This window comes from Varanus komodoensis, unplaced genomic scaffold (assembly GCF_004798865.1).
Source record: "Varanus komodoensis strain SLA01 unplaced genomic scaffold, ASM479886v1 scaffold63, whole genome shotgun sequence".
NCBI classification, from domain to species: Eukaryota; Metazoa; Chordata; class Lepidosauria; order Squamata; family Varanidae; genus Varanus; species Varanus komodoensis.
In genome coordinates, this window is record NW_025336259.1 from 1349061 (window position 1) to 1366224 (window position 17164).

The window sequence follows — 17164 nt, forward strand, 5'->3', positions numbered from 1 at the left end:
GTGTTGCTTTGGGCATCTGTCAGGCAGTGTGAAAAGAGCAAAGACCTGGGGCGCATGGTCATTCTGTGCATTGAAGGGCTCAGGATCCAGCCAGCTGGGAAGCCGCTTTGGCTGAAGCCTTCCCAAAATCTGTGTGGGTGGCAATTCTGGTGGGGTGGGGTGGGGTGGGGTGGGGTGGGGAGAGGGCCGGACTGGGAACGGGGAGATCCGGGCTCTAATTTCCACTCAGCAGTGAAGCTCACTGGGCCAGCCAATCACTCTCAGCCTGACCTACCTCACAGGGCTGTTGTGAGGATAAAAAGGAACTATGTAAACTGCCTTGAGTCCTCCCAAGAGGAAAAAAAATGCACTGGGATATAAATGCAATATAATATCATTAATAGAACTAGCTTTATTATTAATGATTTTATTAAAAACAATAATAATCAATGACAATAATAATTAAGAAGAACTAGCTCCAAAAATCATTTAGGACGGGGCACCCCAAACAGAACACTTGGGGTGATTTTAAGATGGGAAAGGAAATCAGGCAGGCGCCCGAAGGAGCAGGTGCTTATAGTCCCAGCGGAGTTTGCTTTTCCACGCAGCAGTCGGTTGTGGAGCCTGCAGGACGGAGCTAGTGCACACGCTGAGAGGTGCGGAACCAAGTGGAAAGAGGGGCTGCGAGGTGGCGCGTCTTCCAGGGAAACCGCCAAGTTGGTCCGACGCAGGGAGGGCTTATTTGTGGGAAGAACGACATTTCTCTGCAAGGAGTTGATTCATGCCCAGAAAGTCGAAGGGGGAAGTTAGGAGGGTCAGACCTGCCCGGGACACCTGGGGGCTGCTCAAGATCACAGTGATACTTCGGCAGCGAGGTCCAGAAGGAAACCACGAAGTCTGAGCAGTCTCAGGCACGTTTGATAAGCAGCGTGAGGGGTTTCGTTTCTGTTGAGGAAGAGAAGGCTTGCTGCAGACTGCGGAGGTCTTGCCCGAGGGAGGAGAACAAAAAGGAACATGGGCATCCAGAAAAGATGCAGACGCGAACATAAGGGACCCGAGTCAGGTGTTCCAGGAGTGTTCGTTCATATTTATTTATTTAAAGGATTTCTATCCCGCCTTTTTCTTTTTTTTTTTAAGAACCTGTGCATCTTACATAATATTTATTATTTATTATTATTTATTTATTAAAACATGTTTATGCCGCCCCATTCGCCGAAGCCTCCCAGCCGTAAGCATTAAGGCCAGCGGTAGCATTAAGGCCAGCCACAAAGCACTCTTGAGAGTGTCCCGCACTGACGACGACTTTGCAGTGTTGTTTGAAGGTTTCGCTGGATCAAGCACAGGCTACTCCGATCCACGCAAGCTGGAGTCTGTTTGCGAGTACAAAAGCAGGAAATAAAGCCCAAACGAGAGTCCCAAGGTGGCACAGGTCCCGCTTTATAAGAGCTCCCGAGATTGGCTTGCTGTCTGGTCCGAGAGGTGAGGAGAGGGCAGCTTGCAGCGGCTTCCTGCCGCCACCTGCTCCAGCGCTTGTCCCGTCTCTGCCTCACCCCCTGGATCCTTGCATATCTGACAGGGCAAAAGCTTGGCTCACCACCTGGAAGACAGTGGGTTACGCCGACCTGGAGGTGAGCGACACCAGCCTTCCCCACCTGCCCTCCAGGTGGGCTGAGCCGCAGCTTCCCTAGTGCCCAGCCAGCGTAACTTTGCAGGTTTGCAAAGCCCCGGGTTGGATAAGGCAGAGCGAGCCAGGGGCGATTCCATCCCTGCACTTCCAGGCGTCTGCAGGGGAGCTGCTCCTTGTTCCGCTTGACCCCCCGCAGTCTTTCGAGATGCTCGAATAGCGAGACGCGGAGGACTGCGGCTGGCGTGCGTTCGTGCTGGCGAGCATGCATTTTGCAGAGTGCCTCCGAAGGCAGAGAGATGGAACGGACGAGGGCAGAGGACAGGCAGTGTGGAAGGAAGGGCTTGGCTTCTGAGGGGGGGGCGGGTTCGCTGGCCGTGACACTTTGAGGCGACGCGTCACCGCAGCAGAACCAGCCGGGGAGGGGGTGCGTGCGTGATGTCCACGGAGCAGCGTGAGAGGAGCAAGAAAGAGCCCACCCCCCCTGCTCAGCACCCAGGGAGAGCCACCTCCCGCTTGCATGCAACAAATTTATGCCAGGCACACGCAGCAAAGGCACAGAAAGTGAGACGGCCGGCATTTTACTGGCCTGGTAGAAACCTCCCGGGTGGCTGCGCAGAGCATTCCCTGCATCGTTCCAGCTGCTGCACCTGCAGAAGCATATTGCAAAAAGTTTGGGAAGGAGCAGCTAAACAGAGGAAAGGGCTGCAGTGACTCGCCTGGGAGGGAGTCTTGCTTAGCTGAGAAAAAGGGGAGGGAGGGGGGATTCGCCGGAGGTGTTTAAAAGGTGCGGAGGAAGTGGAAATGGGTCAGGGAATACTAAAAGGGATGCTGCATGAGAAAGGCACGTCAGGATCCCTGTGGGAATAGAAACAGAGAAACTGAGCGAGACAGAAGGGGTCTCCCAGGCCATCTAGTCTGACCCCCGGCTCCAGCTGGCTCCGCTCACGACATGCCCACCACATGCATGTCCAGCCTGTCCTTGAACACCCTCACCGAAGGGGCCTCAACCGCCCCCCATGGAAGCCCATTCCACACCCTCGGGGTCCTGACTGTCAGGAAGTGCTTCCTGGCATCCAAGCTGAACCCTGGTTCCCTGAGCTTGGCTCCGTTGGAACGCACCTTGCCCTCCATTACAGGGGGGAAAGGGGGCATGACCCACCTCTGCGTGGCACCCCCTCACATACCTGTATGTTGCCAGCAGATAATAATAACAACAGCCACTACTACTACAAGCATTTGTATCCCGTGCTTCCACACAAGCGCTGGGGACGGATTACATAATATAAAAGTCTCCTCTTCTCCTGGCTGAGCAGACCCAGTTCCCTCAGTCTCACCCCATACGGCCTTCCCCGCAATCCGGCCACCTTCCTGGCTGCGCTGCCTCACCTGGCTGTGTCCTTCCTGTAACGAGGGGCCCAGGAAGGATATAGCCGGCTGGGGCCAGCGCAGCGCAGGGCCGCAAGGATGGCTGCGTGCGCCGTGCTGCAGGTAGGTAGATTGATCTGCAGCATGCGCCCCGGACAATTAAATTCTGTTTGTGTTTGAAAGACACAGAAGAGAAAGTCAGGATGAGGCAGGTTGCCCGGAGAGGGATCCATGGCACCGCGGCAGCCGCTGGCACCATCCGCAGGAGCCCTGGTGCGGCTGTGGAAAGCAGAGTAAAGCCAGGCGTTGGAGGGAGGGGAATCCCTTTCTTCCCAGGTGCCGCCACTGCCGGAGCAGAGAGCTAAGTGTGGGAAAGGGGCGATTAATCAGACAAACCGATTCGAGGGGAAGTGGGTGGTTCCGGTTCCTGTCAGGGCAGGACGCGCGATGAGCGTGAGGCCCGGTTGGAATGGCAGCATTTCAAGGGCTAAAGGGAAGTTGCAGGGCTGCTAACCCCGCCCCCCCCCCGAAAAGATGTGGGGAGAACTCTTTCATTTTCAGTATGGATTAATTCATGAAAACGCATCTTCAAAATTAACGGGCTTTATCTGGAAAATGTAAATTCAGGGTCGTCTCAGTTTATGGATGTGTTTGCCTGTAAGATCTTCTCTGTGACCGGTTATCCTTTGCACACTGACAGGTGTGTGTGTGTGTGTGTGTACCCATAAAGCCACTCCTTGTGGTCTAACTCACATGACTCATGAACCAATTCACCAATTATTATTTTAAGCTGCTTCAGTACTGTCTGTCGTTCCAAGATTTCAAAGGGGCTTGTGTAAAACCACGTGTTGGGAACCTCACGAGATGCTCGGTCCGTACTTCCGTGCTCACACGCATGCAAAATACTTGTGTATGTGGACATGGGCAGGCATGCATGCTCCGCCTCTGTTGAGCGACACTTCGATGGCACCCTTCCACACCAGCAGCAGGTGGAATCCCTGTTTGAGCCTGGCCAGTGGGAACTGGCAGGGTGTTAATCCCCTGAGCAGTCTGAATGTTCCCAAGCATTCCGTAACCATCCAATAGCCGAGTCTGGGATCAGTGGCGAGTGAAATCAACCTTTCTCAAGCCAGTCCTGTAAAGAATAGCAGCCTGCATTGACCTCAAGCGGTTTTTTTTCTTGTTAATCAGGTCATCTGATTGCGGTATCCAAAATTTGGATTGTAAGCACCTCTGGGCAGGGCCCTATCCTCTCAGACTTGGTAAAGTGCCGGAGGCATTTATGGCAATAAATCTCAAACAAACCCCTTTCAGAGGGAGGGAAAACCATCTCCCCCTGTTTCTCACCAGGGCCGTGGAGGCAGATTGAGTGATTGAAATGCTAAAAACATTAAGCAGTCCGTTGCAGAATATTAAACTGCAGTTGTGTTTTTACGTACGAGAGAAATGCGCTTATAAATCTTGAGAAGGGTATGAAAGCTGCACCTGAACAGAATTCTTCTGTGCTGCAATAGACAGACTTGGCTGGGTAAAATCCGGGTTGAAATTCCCACTTGAATAAGTCTCTCTCGGACTAACTGACTTTCATCCCGGGGCTGCGGTGAAGATAAGTGGGTATGAATCGGCAAGACTTTTGTTTTCCTCTGGTTGGGGTTGTGAGGAGCAGGGAGGGGTGGTGATGCTGGCCGGGTGTTTCTACCAGGACAGGTTTGGGGAACAGTTTCTGTGTGGCTTCTGCACATTAAGCCCTTCGGATGGGCGAGCAAGACGTCTTAATAGGTGGAGGCTGGACCAGTGCTGCATCCCTTAAGAGATGCCCTGTCCAAAACGGGGTACATCCGGCAAATTTATGGAGCCATAAAGCTGTCACGGTTCTCGTGGAGGAAGGGATGGGTTTGCTGTTGAACGCTGCACGGAATAAATTGCAGGACTGTGGTATCCATTCCTTTGTGATATATCAGTTCTCTCGTTAATTGTGCCTGCCGTTTGCCAAGCCGGGAACCTTTGCACGGCTGCACGAGATGGGGACACGCACAGTTCGGGGGAGGCGGAAGGGAGGTGCAGGCCGGCTCGGCTTGCGTTTGACTTGGCTTTCCGGCCGGCATCCGTGGCAGCATCACAGCCTGGCCACAGGGCGATCCCAGCAGCCTCGCAGGCCAGGCGTTGGGAAAGCTGCACCAGACGCTGGTATGCAAATCCAAGATGCTAATGACCTGCCTTTGAAAATCCCTTACTGGGCTTGTTTCTCAAAATTGCTGTCCTCCTTGTTTTGAAAGCTGCTCAAGGTTAACCCCCAAAGGTCATCGGCTTTCAGACAGGGAGAAGGGGAGGAGAAAAGTTACTTGGCAGGTTTGGTCAAAGGTTTGATGCAGTCGGTGAACGTAGACCCGTGGCGCTGCAAAGCCCCCCCACCCCCTGGGTGTCTTGTGTAGGGCGGTGGGCTTCTGTCTGCTGTGGGGCCTCCCAGCTCCCAGAATATCCTCGAGGGCTTTTGCTGGCATGTGGTGCTGGCCGCGTTGGTGGAGAGGCCAAGAGCAAGCCGGCTGGGGCATCTACTGCGCCTTCCTCTTGCCCCCTGGGTTGCCAGGGGCAAGCCAAGGATCAGGTAGCAGAAGCAGGCAGGCCTCCTGCTGGGTGTGGGACCTCAGCAAGTGCCCAGTGTTTGAAACGCCAACGGCTGGTGCACATCGACAACAGCACCCTGGTGAGCGGTTGGACTGCTCCCCGTTCAGGGGGTCAGCCCGTGTCTTGTGCTGACGGGGGCCCTCCTGTGAATGAAGGCTTCCCTCAAGCAAAAGAATCCCCTGCATATGGAAAGCTAGCAGACCAGTCATTTCCCTGGCATGCTGGCTGTCCATGTGCGGGGAGTTTTGTGCGCGTATGAGAGCGGAGAAGCAGTCCGGCCATTGGAACCTTATGAAAAACCTCAAGGGCCCCAGTCCTGCTCGTGCAGGAGAAGGTACCGTTGCGGTGAGAAATGTGTGTCCGTCTTGCTGAGGCTCGCTAGCTGAAGCACCTCCTTAATTTGTCCCTGTCCCTTTTTGTCTTCACAGTGGGAACGCCTCTGGTTCTTAATCCTCGCTTTTTCTTTCTTCCTGACCCTGATCTGGTTTTATTTCTGGTGGGAAGTGCACAACGACTACAATGAAATCAACTGGTGAGTGGCGTGGAGGGCAGTGGGTGTGATGAAGAACGGAGCGGGTGGGCAAGAAAAAATGTGTTGTCCCGCCATGTGTCCCGGATCCTAATGCTCTCTCAGCAAGGGATGCTGTAACAGACCTTTGGGAAAACTTTTTGTTGTGAAATCTGTTCTCTCTTTTGCATCAGCAATGCCCATTTATACACATTTCCAGCCATGTTCACCTGCAACAGCAGAAAAAATGCCTTTGCAGCACCACGAAAACTAACATTGTCCTCCTCTGAAGCTCACCCCTTTTTAACTGAAATTTATTCAATAAAAAATCAATGCAGTAAAAATTGATAAAATTTATTTACTGAAACCAATCCAAAATAAAAAAGCTTTAGCATTGTTTGCTATAGTTTTTTTTTGTTGTTTCCAGAGTCCTCGTAATTCTGGCTCTAAAAGATTTTTTTTCTCCTTAATTTGGAAATGTTTTGCGAGTTCCACTCTTGCCAAGTTTCAGGACATGATCTTTGTGGTCCAAGACCTTTAGAACAGATTTGTTGTTCCCTGGAGTGCCATGGACTCTTTGCTCAGTGTATAAAAATATGTCACCATCATTCCAAACAGAAGTATTATATTAAAATTATTTTCATCAAAACCATTTCTGTAAAACAGAAGTCTAAAGCAGGGGTGCAGAACTAGTTTTTTTTTGGGGGGGGGTCCTCAGCTCAGCCCTCTGCAGGCCGTATGATATCAGGTGGGTATGCCCACGCAGGATCCGTCTCCTTCCTGCAAGTGGGTGCGTGCAGGGGAAGCCGCCGAGTCTCTTTTGCTTCTTGACAGACTGGTTGCCCCCAGTGCCTGGGCGCTCGTGTGTGCCATCTGGTTGTGCGCTCTGCAAGCAGAAGTGGTTAAAGTTTAGCAACGAAGGAAACCACAAACCTTTCCTAGGAATCTCCCCGAGTCAGGGAGACAAGTTCCTAGTCCCCACATCATGCTAAAAAAATTCACAGACTGAGGAAATCTGCCCTGCCAGGGCCTTTTCCCTTGTGTGTAATCTCTTTTTGGATTGTAAATCTGCAGGCAGAGACTGTCTTGTTTACTGGCTGGGGATAACCGGCTTTGGGAGACCCCCCCTTTTTCCCCCCCTTTTATCCTAAGCATGTTTACACAGAAAGAAGTCTAACAACCCCTAGCGTCCTCCAGGACTTTTCTTCCCCTTCTGTCCAAGCATGCATAGGATTGCATCCTAAATAAAATCTGAATTGTTTAGCCAGTGGGAGGTTTTGGGCTGTCATGACCTATCCAGGCTGTTGCAAAATCTATCAGCAAATACATCCTGACACCATCAGGGGTTCTGCGTGGTTTTAACTGGAAAGACTGATTGCAATATTCACATCAGCACTTACTGCTGAATGACACGGACTAAGGTTCCATATCATGGGATTAAATACCAGAGTTTATTGGTGGGTCACCCTAATGAAACATGGATGTTATTAAAGGGAAATCGTGCCTCATTCTTAGATGTCTTCTGGGGAGTTGCCAATAAGCCTTTTCTACTGACTTGATTTACCCTCTTTGTTCTCGGTGATGTTCTTTTCCGATAGCATTCCCGGTGGAAATTGTAAATGCTGTGACCGTTCTGGCTGGATCACCTCCCTTGTGCTCACAGAGTCTCTGGTGTTGTGCAGCATTTTCTGGCCTGAAATTGCTTGGCCAAGCAGCCCAAATAAGTGGAATCGCTTCGGCGTTCTTCGTTAGCTGCAGCATCCAGAGATTTCTGTGTTCCCATCATGTTTCCTGCATAAAGCGACACTCTGTCCCTGGAGATCTAAAAGAGAAAGGCCAGCAGGGTTCGTGTAGTCGTGAGGGAAAGGGGGCCATGGTGACCCCCCCCCCCACGTGCTGGTCATACAGTTTGCGGAACTACGTGGCACGTGGGCTCCTGTTATGTCCACACATTGGTGAGATGTGCTGCAGGGGTGTCTTTGGGACCCTGTGCTGTAGGGTTTGGGGTGCTTTCAGGGCGCCCCTCCCCCAGCCAAATATCTTGGATAACACTGGAAGCCACATGCAAGGAGTGCGATTAGGCAAACTGCACAGTGGCGGGGAGCGCGTCAGAAGGGTCTCCCGGGCCATCTAGTCTGACCCCAGCTCCAGCCGGCTCCTCTCATGACATGCTCACCATGTGGACGTCCAGCCTGTCCTTGAACACCCGCACCGATGGGGCCTCAGCCACCTCCCGGGGAAGCCCATTCCACACCCTCGGGGTCCCGACTGTCAGGAAGTGCTTCCTGGCATCCAACTTGAACCTTGGCTCCCTGAGCTTGGCTCCATTGGAGTGTGTCCTGCCTTCCTCTGCAGGGGAGAACAGGTCTCTACCCACCTCCATGTGACACCCCCTCACGTACCTCATACCCCATCCCTGCAAACTGGCCACCATCCTTGTGGCCCTGCGCTGCACCGATTCCAACCTTTCAAGCAGAAGCAGAAGCTGTAGATTCTTCCCCCCAGGATGACGCCTAGTTGGCCAGCGCCTGAAATCATTACTTTATTTCCACTGCTCCCTGTCAGATTTTTGACAGCTTCTGTTTCTTTCTTTTTTGAAAAGTGCATTGCAACCCCAGCCTGGCCCTTTCGCCTCTGCTCCCAAAGCTTGTGCTTTCGATGTTGCTCCAGGAGGCAAAGAGGAGGGCGTTGCGCGAGAGAGTGCAGCGTCACGAAGCTGCTTCTGCCGCGTGTGGTTAGCGTAAGGTGTGCCGGGTGGCCCTGGATCCATCCGCTTGCAGTGATCCAGCTGCTGCTTTCCTATATGGAGGATTTATTTGGAGAGAAAAGTAGGTATGGAGTCAGCACATCTGACGAGTCGTAAACATCCGGCTAGTTCCCACTGGTGTTTTGACTGAACCTGTTCTGCTCACCGCATCTTCATGGGGTTGGTGGGGAAGAGAAATCGGTGTGTGGCCTAAAAGGCCCCCTTCAGAGAGTCCGTCAAGGAAAAGCAAATTCTGCAGCCTGCCTTAATTAGACAAAACGGAGCACATTTGCATTATTTCTTTTTGCACAGCTCGTTCTGGTTCGGTTAGCTCTGGCAGGTGGTTGAGATGCAGAAAATCTCTCCCATCTGTGGCTGCTTCCCAGGTGTCAGGGGGGAATTTAAGCCAGCTTGGACTCGGCATCGCTGGAATGGCAGTTTTGTGGCGATGCTGAACATTCTGTTGGGGCTCCGGCACCTTCCCATCCCCAGGTTTCCTGCGGGGACATCCGCCGATTAGGGTTTAAATTCGTAGCCTCAAGAGCTCCAGTCTAGCAGATTGAGCAGCCAGGGGTGCTGACTGCAGCATATCCTGTTTATGATCTTCCAAACTGGGACATTTGCAACCTTGGACTGCAAAAGCCAGTTGCCCTCGGACAGGAGAGCAGAAGGGAAGCACCAGCGGCTTTTGCCCTCACCCAGGGCTGCTGTGATTGCCTTTATATCCCACCTCTTGTGAGGAACCTGGAGCAGCTTACATAACTCCATGATATTCTCACAACAACCGCCCTGTGAGGTCGGTTGGGCGGAGAGTCTGTGGCTGGCCCAAAGGCACCCCATGAGCTTCATGGCCCGGATCTCCGAGTCCCCAGTTCAACCCTCTTGCCACCACACCACACCGCAGGGGCTCTCCAGCCGCTGGGCACTCCAACCTGGCCCACCCCTCAGCCAGAACAGGAGGGGCCGTGGGGACCCCAGGAAGCACTCAGCTCCACTGGCCCGTGGCCCTGGGGCCGCAGGAGGACGGAGAAAGATGCCCTGGGGCCCCACCAGCCAACAGCAAGGCGGAAGTGCCTGCAAGGAGTGCTTGGCCTGGCTGAAAGGTGTGCGGCTCCCACCCCTGACTTCCTGCTTCAGTGGGGCCTTGCAAGACCAAGATGCCCCCCACTGCGTTTCCTCTCTCCCAGAGTCCCCTGCCTTGAGTTTCACGTTGCCTCTTTGCTTTCCTTGCTCTCTCTCAGTTGCTGCGAAGCACTTTGGGAGACAGCCGTTGTCCAAAAGGCAAGATAAAAAGGCAAAAACTAAGCAAAGAGCCTGGTTGCGTGTTGGAGAGACCTGGGTCTCAGAAACAGAAAACGGATAGGAAGGGCCTCGGGGATGCCTCTGAAGCTGGCGATCCCACCACTGGATTGGGAGGCTTCTGGGTGCAACAGCGAGATGCTTCTTCCGTGGAACGCTTCTCCCTCCCTCCCTCCCTCCCTCTGCTTGGCTGTGCTTGGGCCCCTGGCCCAGCCCATCCCCACTCGTCCATGCTTCGCACACCTGTTGCACACAGGTGCCAGATCTCCACGCGAGCCTCTTCCCCGGGACCCGGCTCCAGCGCAAGACCTCCCTCCCCATGAGACGGGAGAGCATATGGGCGGCCCGTCAGAGCCCCAGACCGCCTTCCCTTTGCAGCCACGGCGTTCCACCTGGATTCCTCCCCTCCCCGTCACTTCCTCCCCCGTTTCCTTCCTCTGTGTCACCTGGCTGCTGGCCTTTCCTCTTAACCTCAGCTGCTGAGCTGCAGCAGCGCTTGGCCGTTCAGGGGTGGTCCGTCCTCTGAGCTGGGCGTGGGAAGCGTGTCCTGGGACAGCGGCTGGGGGGGGTGCTCTGGAGACTCACTGCAAGTGGGGGGGGGCACTGCTTTTTCCCACGCCTCCCACTCTGCTGCCGGAGGTGGCGCCGTCACGTCACCCCTGGTCATGGGAGGGCCGGCCCTCCCGAAATCTGATATCCCCACAAATTGAGCTTGTCACCATCTTGTGCAAAAGTCAGTCGGTTGCGGCCCCAGTGACGGAATTCCTTTTCTTGAGGCCCCCCCAGAATCTGCGCTAGTTTGCCGAAGTGCCCTTACAGGGCATCGAGTGCCTAATTTGGACGCGTCTTCCTCTCTTTCCAAAATCTGCCCTGCCATTTCAAACCTTTCCAAGGAGAGGGACGGCTGGCGGCACGGAGGAGGAGGCCGCGCGTGCCTCCGTGATCCGAGATCGGATGTGAAAGGCGACATTAAAAATAGCACCGCGTTCTGTAGAGAAATAATCGGGGAGGAAATAGCAAGCCAGCTGAAGAGCTTTAATTACTGCGGAGCTTGTCCCGGGGGAGGGAGGCGGAAATGTCATTTCCCAAGAGTGCGCGTGGTGTTAAAAGCCTCACAGGTGTGCGGCCTGATAACACGGCGGATGGAGAGCGGGGACAGGCCCACCCCAGGAGGGCTTCCTGGGAGGAAGCGGCACCGCGGGAGGGTGCGTGGGGGGGGTGCCGGCACCGTTGCGCCCAGCGCGGCCCCCTGCTTCAGAGGCCTAGGCCCATGTGCTGCAGGTGCTGGGGAACGTGGGCGGGCGCGTGCTGCTGCGGTCATGTCCCATGGCGCACGCTTCATGTGCAGTAGGTTGGCGTTGTGCAAACAGAGTGCAGGCCTTGGTGGACCACGGCCCTGATCCAGCACGGGCAGAGAAGTCCGTTGGTTGAATTCGCAGACGACACTAAAACGGGAGCAGTGGCCACAACTGAGGAGCAGGTTCTCCAGATCCAAAAGGATCTGGACAGACCATGGAAGTGGGCAGGAGACAACAGGATGGCGTTCAATGTGGATAAGGGCAAGGTCTTGCACTTGGGGCATGGGAATGGGTGTCATAAGTGCAGGTTAGGTGACAAGTGGCTGGAGAGCAGCACTTGTGAAAGGGACCTCGGGGTGCTGGTTGACTGCAGGCTGAACATGAGCCAGCCGTGTGATGCGGTGGCCAAGAGGGCGAACGCCACTCTTGGTTGCATAGCCGGAAGTGTGGCTTCCAGATCGAGAGAGGTATTACTGCCACTCTACACGACTCTGGTGCGCCCGCAACTGGAGTATTGTGCTCAGTTTTGGCCCCTTGTTACAGGAAGGATATAGCCAGGTTGGAGCCAGTGCAGCATAGGGCCACAAGGTTGGTGGCCGGTTTGCAGGGAGAGCCATATGAGGTAAGACAGAGGGAGCTGGGTCTTTTCAGCCTGGAGAAGAGGAGATTCCAAGGGGGTCTGTTGGTGACATACAGTATGTGAGGGGGTGCCATGCAGAGATGGGTCGTGATCTTTTTTCCCCTACACTAGAGGGCAGGACATACGCATTCCAATGGAGCAAAGCTCAGGGAAACAATATTCAGGGTGGATGCCAGGAAGTCCTTCCTGATGGTTAGGACCCCCAGGGCATGCATGGAATGGGCTTGTACCAGAGGTGGTTGAGGCCCCATTGGTGCGGGTGTTCAAGGACAGGCTGGACATGCACATGGTGGGCATGTTGTGAGTGGACCCAGCTGGAGCCGGGGTCAGACTAGATGACCTCGGAGGCCCCTTCTGACTCGCTCTGTCTCTATGTTTCTGTGTTGGTGGAGGCAAGAGTCTGGTCAAGCGACAGTGGCCCCGTGGCCACCTTTCCCCTAATATGCAGCTGTGGTTTTCTCCTACCGGTACAACGGTAGGAGTTCAGGGGGTGGGAGGGTCAGCTCAGGCCCGTCAGATGTCTCGGCTCACAACTTCCAGGGGCAATCAATCTGCAGTGCCGAAGCAGGCAGTTGTGTTAATATTTCATTTTGAGGTGTGTGTCTTCACGAAGGGAAACGAGAGGAAATACGTCGCACAAAATCAAGTCACGTAAAAGGATCAGGTTTGAATATATCCCCAGCAAGGGCAAAATATATATTGCTTTTAGGACATGTCAGCCTGTGTCCATTCTATAGGTTCTGATTTTTGCTTGTGCATCTGATTTGTAGTTTCTCTTGATAAAGAGATGCGTCTCGAAACTCGTTGGAAACCAAGTATTGATTCAGCTGAGCCTTTGTCTCGTCTCGTGTCGTCTTGTCTCGACTCACTCTGTTTCGTTCCTGCTCTTTCTTTTTGGCAGCAATTTTGTGGTCCTCGTTCTTGTGGGGGAACTTCCCCTCATCACCGGACCTGGGGCAGAGTTTGGTTTGACACAGGAAGCGTCACCACGAAGGGGGCCCACATAAGAACACAAGAAGGGTCCTGCTGGATCAGGGCCAAAGTCCATCCAGTTTCGCGTTCTGCACACACGGAGCGAACCCGGCTGCCCGCGGGGTCCCTCAGTCAGGGTGGGTGCAAGACCTCCTCCTCAGCAGCTGATGCTCGCAGGCAGGGCAGCTCTGGGGAAGGAGGGAGCCCATGCCCAGCGAGGCTTGTAGCCACGGAGAACCTCCCCCCCATGAATCTATCCAGTCCCCTTTTAATGCCACCCAGATTGGCAGCCATTCCCACTTCCTGTGGCAGCAAATCCCATCGTTTAACTGTACACGGTGCGAAGAGCAAATTCCTTTATCTGCCCGAAGCCTCCCATCCATCAGCTTCATGGGATGGCCCCGGGGTCAAGTGATATGGGAGAGGGGGGAAATGTCTCCCTCTCCGTTTTCTCTGCGCCAGGCATCATTTTAACGAACTTCATCGTGTCCCCCGCTTCCTCGCCCTTTTTTCTGAGCTGAACGGCCCCAGGTTGGGCAGCTGCTCCTCAGAAGGGATCTGCTCCAGGCCCGGATTCTTATCACTACCCTGCCTCGTCCTTTCTCCAATTCGGGGCCGCCCAGGATCATGTCTGGGGGTGCCACAGCCACCCCCGGTGCCCTGTGGCTTCCCTAGCGAGCGCCGTGGCTCCCTGAAGTGGCGCCTTCAGCACGGCAGCCGCGGTCCCCTGGCCAGGTCACCCCACGTGGCCACCCGGAGCCAGCCGCCTGGTTCGAGCTGCAGGTGCAGCCGGGGAGCTTTCCCCAGCCTACTTCTTGGTGGCTCGATCCGATCTTTGCACTGAGGTTCCCTCTTCCCTCGTCTTTTCCTTTTTAATTAACGGTGGGTTTTACTGAGCTTTATTAGGAAGCGCGTTTCCATTTAAGTGCAAATTTTGACATTTCCCATCTGCGATGGAAGGGGAGAGGCTGTCTGCCGCCCCGGTGGACAAGGGTGCGGGGTGTTCCGTTGGCGGGACGCTCGTGCTGGCACCTGCTCCCTCGTGACACGTGCGGCTGGTCGGGTGGCATGGGGGGCTCCGTGGTGATGAGGCGGGGCGCTTTGGAGAGGCGGGGTGCCTCGTGGAGAGGCGGGCAGGAACCCGCAGTGTCAGCCTGAATGGGTTCGGGGCAGGCCCGCCCGAGCCCCAGCGAGCTGCACCAGGCAGAGCCAAGAAGGAAGAGAAAGAGCCGTGTGGGACTGAACCACCCGGGAAAGCCCCAGGGAGGGCATGCGGGCCGTGGGGCTCCCTGCTCATGCTCCCCAGAAGCAGAGACTGGGCCTTCTCGCCTCCCTGCCGTTTTCCTCCACTGGGACAGACGCGTCCTGTCCATGGCAGCCCAGCTCAGCTGCCGTACGTTCCTGGCAGGGCTTCCCTCGTGGATCCATCCAACCCATAGCTGGTCTCCCTCCCTCCCTCCTGCCTCTGACCTTCTCTCCGGGAAGCCCTGCCTCCTCATGACGTGCCCAAAGTAGGACAGCCTTGGCTCTGCCAGTTTTGCTTCTGCGGACAGCTTTGGCTGGAATATAATGTAGGCCGCTTACCCTACCAGTGATGCTGGCTTGGTGTGGCTTCCTGAGCGAGGCGGGCCAGTCCTGAGGCTCGGTAGAGGCTCGGCCACTCCTGTCCAGCTCGCCTGTGTCTGGGTGGGAGAGCTAACCCTCTTGCACCCGAGGCTTCACCAGCACAGCGGAGGCGCACGGCACAGCTCCTGTGGCTTATTCCTGTCACGTGCGCCCTTCCTGCCCTTTCTTCTCGAGACGAGGACTGCACCCCTCCGTCGGGTCTAGCAGAGTTCCAGGGACACTTGCGGCCTGCATCCGATCTCTCTCTCCTTCCTCCCTTCAGGTTTTTATACAATCGAATGGGATACTGGAGTGACTGGTCCATTCCAGTCCTGGTGACGACAGCGGCCGGGTTCACATACGTCACGGCATTACTGGTAAGCGGCGTCACATCCCAGTGAAAGGTTTTCTCACTGGGGATCGAAGGGTTGTCGTGCAGGGAGCCAGGGAGCGCAGCGGCTCGCGTCCTGGTCCCCTCTCTTGGAGACACCAGGCAGCAAAAGCGGGGCTTTTTTATGGGACGCTTGAGCGGACCCAAACTGGAAGGGCTGGCAGTGCCGGTTCTGCCCTGTGATTCTCAGCCTGCCCTAGCCGAGGCTTAGACCAGGTGCCTCCTGCATTTAGTCCCCTGGGAGAGAAATTTGTTCTTCGCCTGGCAGCCCCTGCTCGGGGAGGAGGAAGGAATGCAGGGGAAAGGAGGGAGGCAGAAAGAGGAAGGGGGCCAGGATCAAACAAGCCACGGTGGCTTAAAGAGGACCAGTTGCACTAGCCATGGGGGCTTCTTTTAATCCTCAGCACATGCTGGTGCATGCTGGGTACCATGGCCTAATTACCTGCCTGGCTGTGGCCGGGAATGTTGTCCAAACCCGGGCATCATGGCTTGTCTGATAGGGGAAGAACCCTCAAAGAACCCATGGCCTGTTTTGTGTTGTTCTTTTAAATCCCTGGCACCTGTCAGGGTAAAACCAGCCACCGTGGGTTATTCAAGCCATGGTGGCTCGCTGTGATTGTGCAGACTGGTTCCTTGAAAAGAGGTGATCTCCGGCCCTGCCCATCAGTGAGTTTGCGGACCTATGCAGACATCCCCCCCGTCCCCTCCAAGAGGTGGTCCACCAGGGAGTGCAGCCCTGAGCAGAACCAAGGTTGCCCACCCCTAACATGGGCAGAGCGCTTTTGGCTCTGCCTTCCCCAGGAAGGGCAGCAACGGAACCGTTCTTGGATGGCAGCGCTCAGCCGGCCGTGGCATGTCGAGCTCCCCTTTGGCCCCCTGGCTGAACAAACAGCCGCGGTGCCAGGGTTTCCCCCCGGAGCACCCTTCCTCTCCTCCATCCAATCTTGTTTACAGCCGCTGGCCAAACTCTCGTGTGCTGATCACTCACCGCTCCTTTCCAAGGTTCCTCGCCTGCAAAATCATGGCAAGGATTGGCTGCATTTGGCTCAGGATTTGTACAAGCTTTGTGTCCAAGTCCCTTTCTGTATGTCCTGCTGCAGGACATATCCGTTCCCCTCTGTCCCAAATTTAAAATTTTTAGGATTACAGAAGCCTTGGGCTCTGCTCCTTGTTTTTCATCTGTTTTTCTGAAAAAGGGGCATGCTTCATGTCCGCTTGGTGCTGCAGAGGAGAGAAATGCCAGCATGCACCATCTTTTCCTTTCTTGTGTTTTCAACTTCTTTTCCTGCTTCTCATTAACTGACAAAAACGAAGAGCTGCCAAATTCCTCAGAGTTCAGGCAGCCTGTAGCACCACCAGTGCAGAGATTACCAAGATTTTAAAATGCAGTTCAGTCAGTGCATTTATAATTGTTGTCTGAATGAATTATACCTTGAAATTTGACACGCCACACATGACGGCTCGTTCATCACATTGTTGGACACGGTGCGTTTTCTGTTCCAAAAATAACCAAGTGACTTTAGAACTGTACAGGGTGTTAAAAGAGAAGTATTGCAGATTTTAATTCCTCCCCTGCACGCTTTTCCGTTTTCACCGTAATGAAACCTGGCTTTTCCTCCATGGTTGCAGCATGCCTGGAAATTCCACATTGCTTAGGTTTGAGTCCAAAAACAAAGTGGTCCTCGTGAATCGGGGGAGTGGGGCTTGTGGCGAGTGTTTTGGTAGGTGGCTCCCTTTGGTCCTAGCCGACATGGCTAGCGGAGCAGGTGGTGAAGGCTGGAGACAGAAACGTCTGGCGGGCTGCAAGTTCTGCCCTCCCATCCCTTTAGCCTGAAGCCTGGTAGGTATCCTCATGGCTGGTGTTCAGTCGGTCTGCTCTGTGGCCGTATTTTATTTGAAATCAGGTTTCAGCTGCCTTTGGGGGGGGGGAACTTTTGTGGGTGGCCCTCACGTTCTTATGCTGTGCAAGTGAGCCCCCAAAGAATTACTGTTATTAATTTCGCTTCTGTACCCGCCATAGCTAGAGCACTGGACTGAGCATTCCTGGGAAAATGACTGTATTTTGTTTGATCCAGCCGCATATTTCCTGTGGATGCCAAAACTACATTT

At 54.5% G+C, this 17164-nt stretch overlaps 1 protein-coding gene across 7 annotated transcripts in view; it reads left to right on the forward strand.

Moving 5' to 3' along the window:
* GDPD5 (glycerophosphodiester phosphodiesterase domain containing 5) overlaps positions 1–17164 on the forward strand; it is a 144820-nt gene that overhangs the window by 85911 nt on the left and 41745 nt on the right. For all 7 annotated transcript variants that reach the window (XM_044450150.1, XM_044450145.1, XM_044450143.1 and 4 more), the window contains 2 exons: positions 6025–6128; positions 14948–15041. In XM_044450150.1, coding sequence (XP_044306085.1) covers positions 6025–6128; positions 14948–15041 — 198 coding nt within the window. The remainder of the gene's footprint in view (positions 1–6024; positions 6129–14947; positions 15042–17164) is intronic.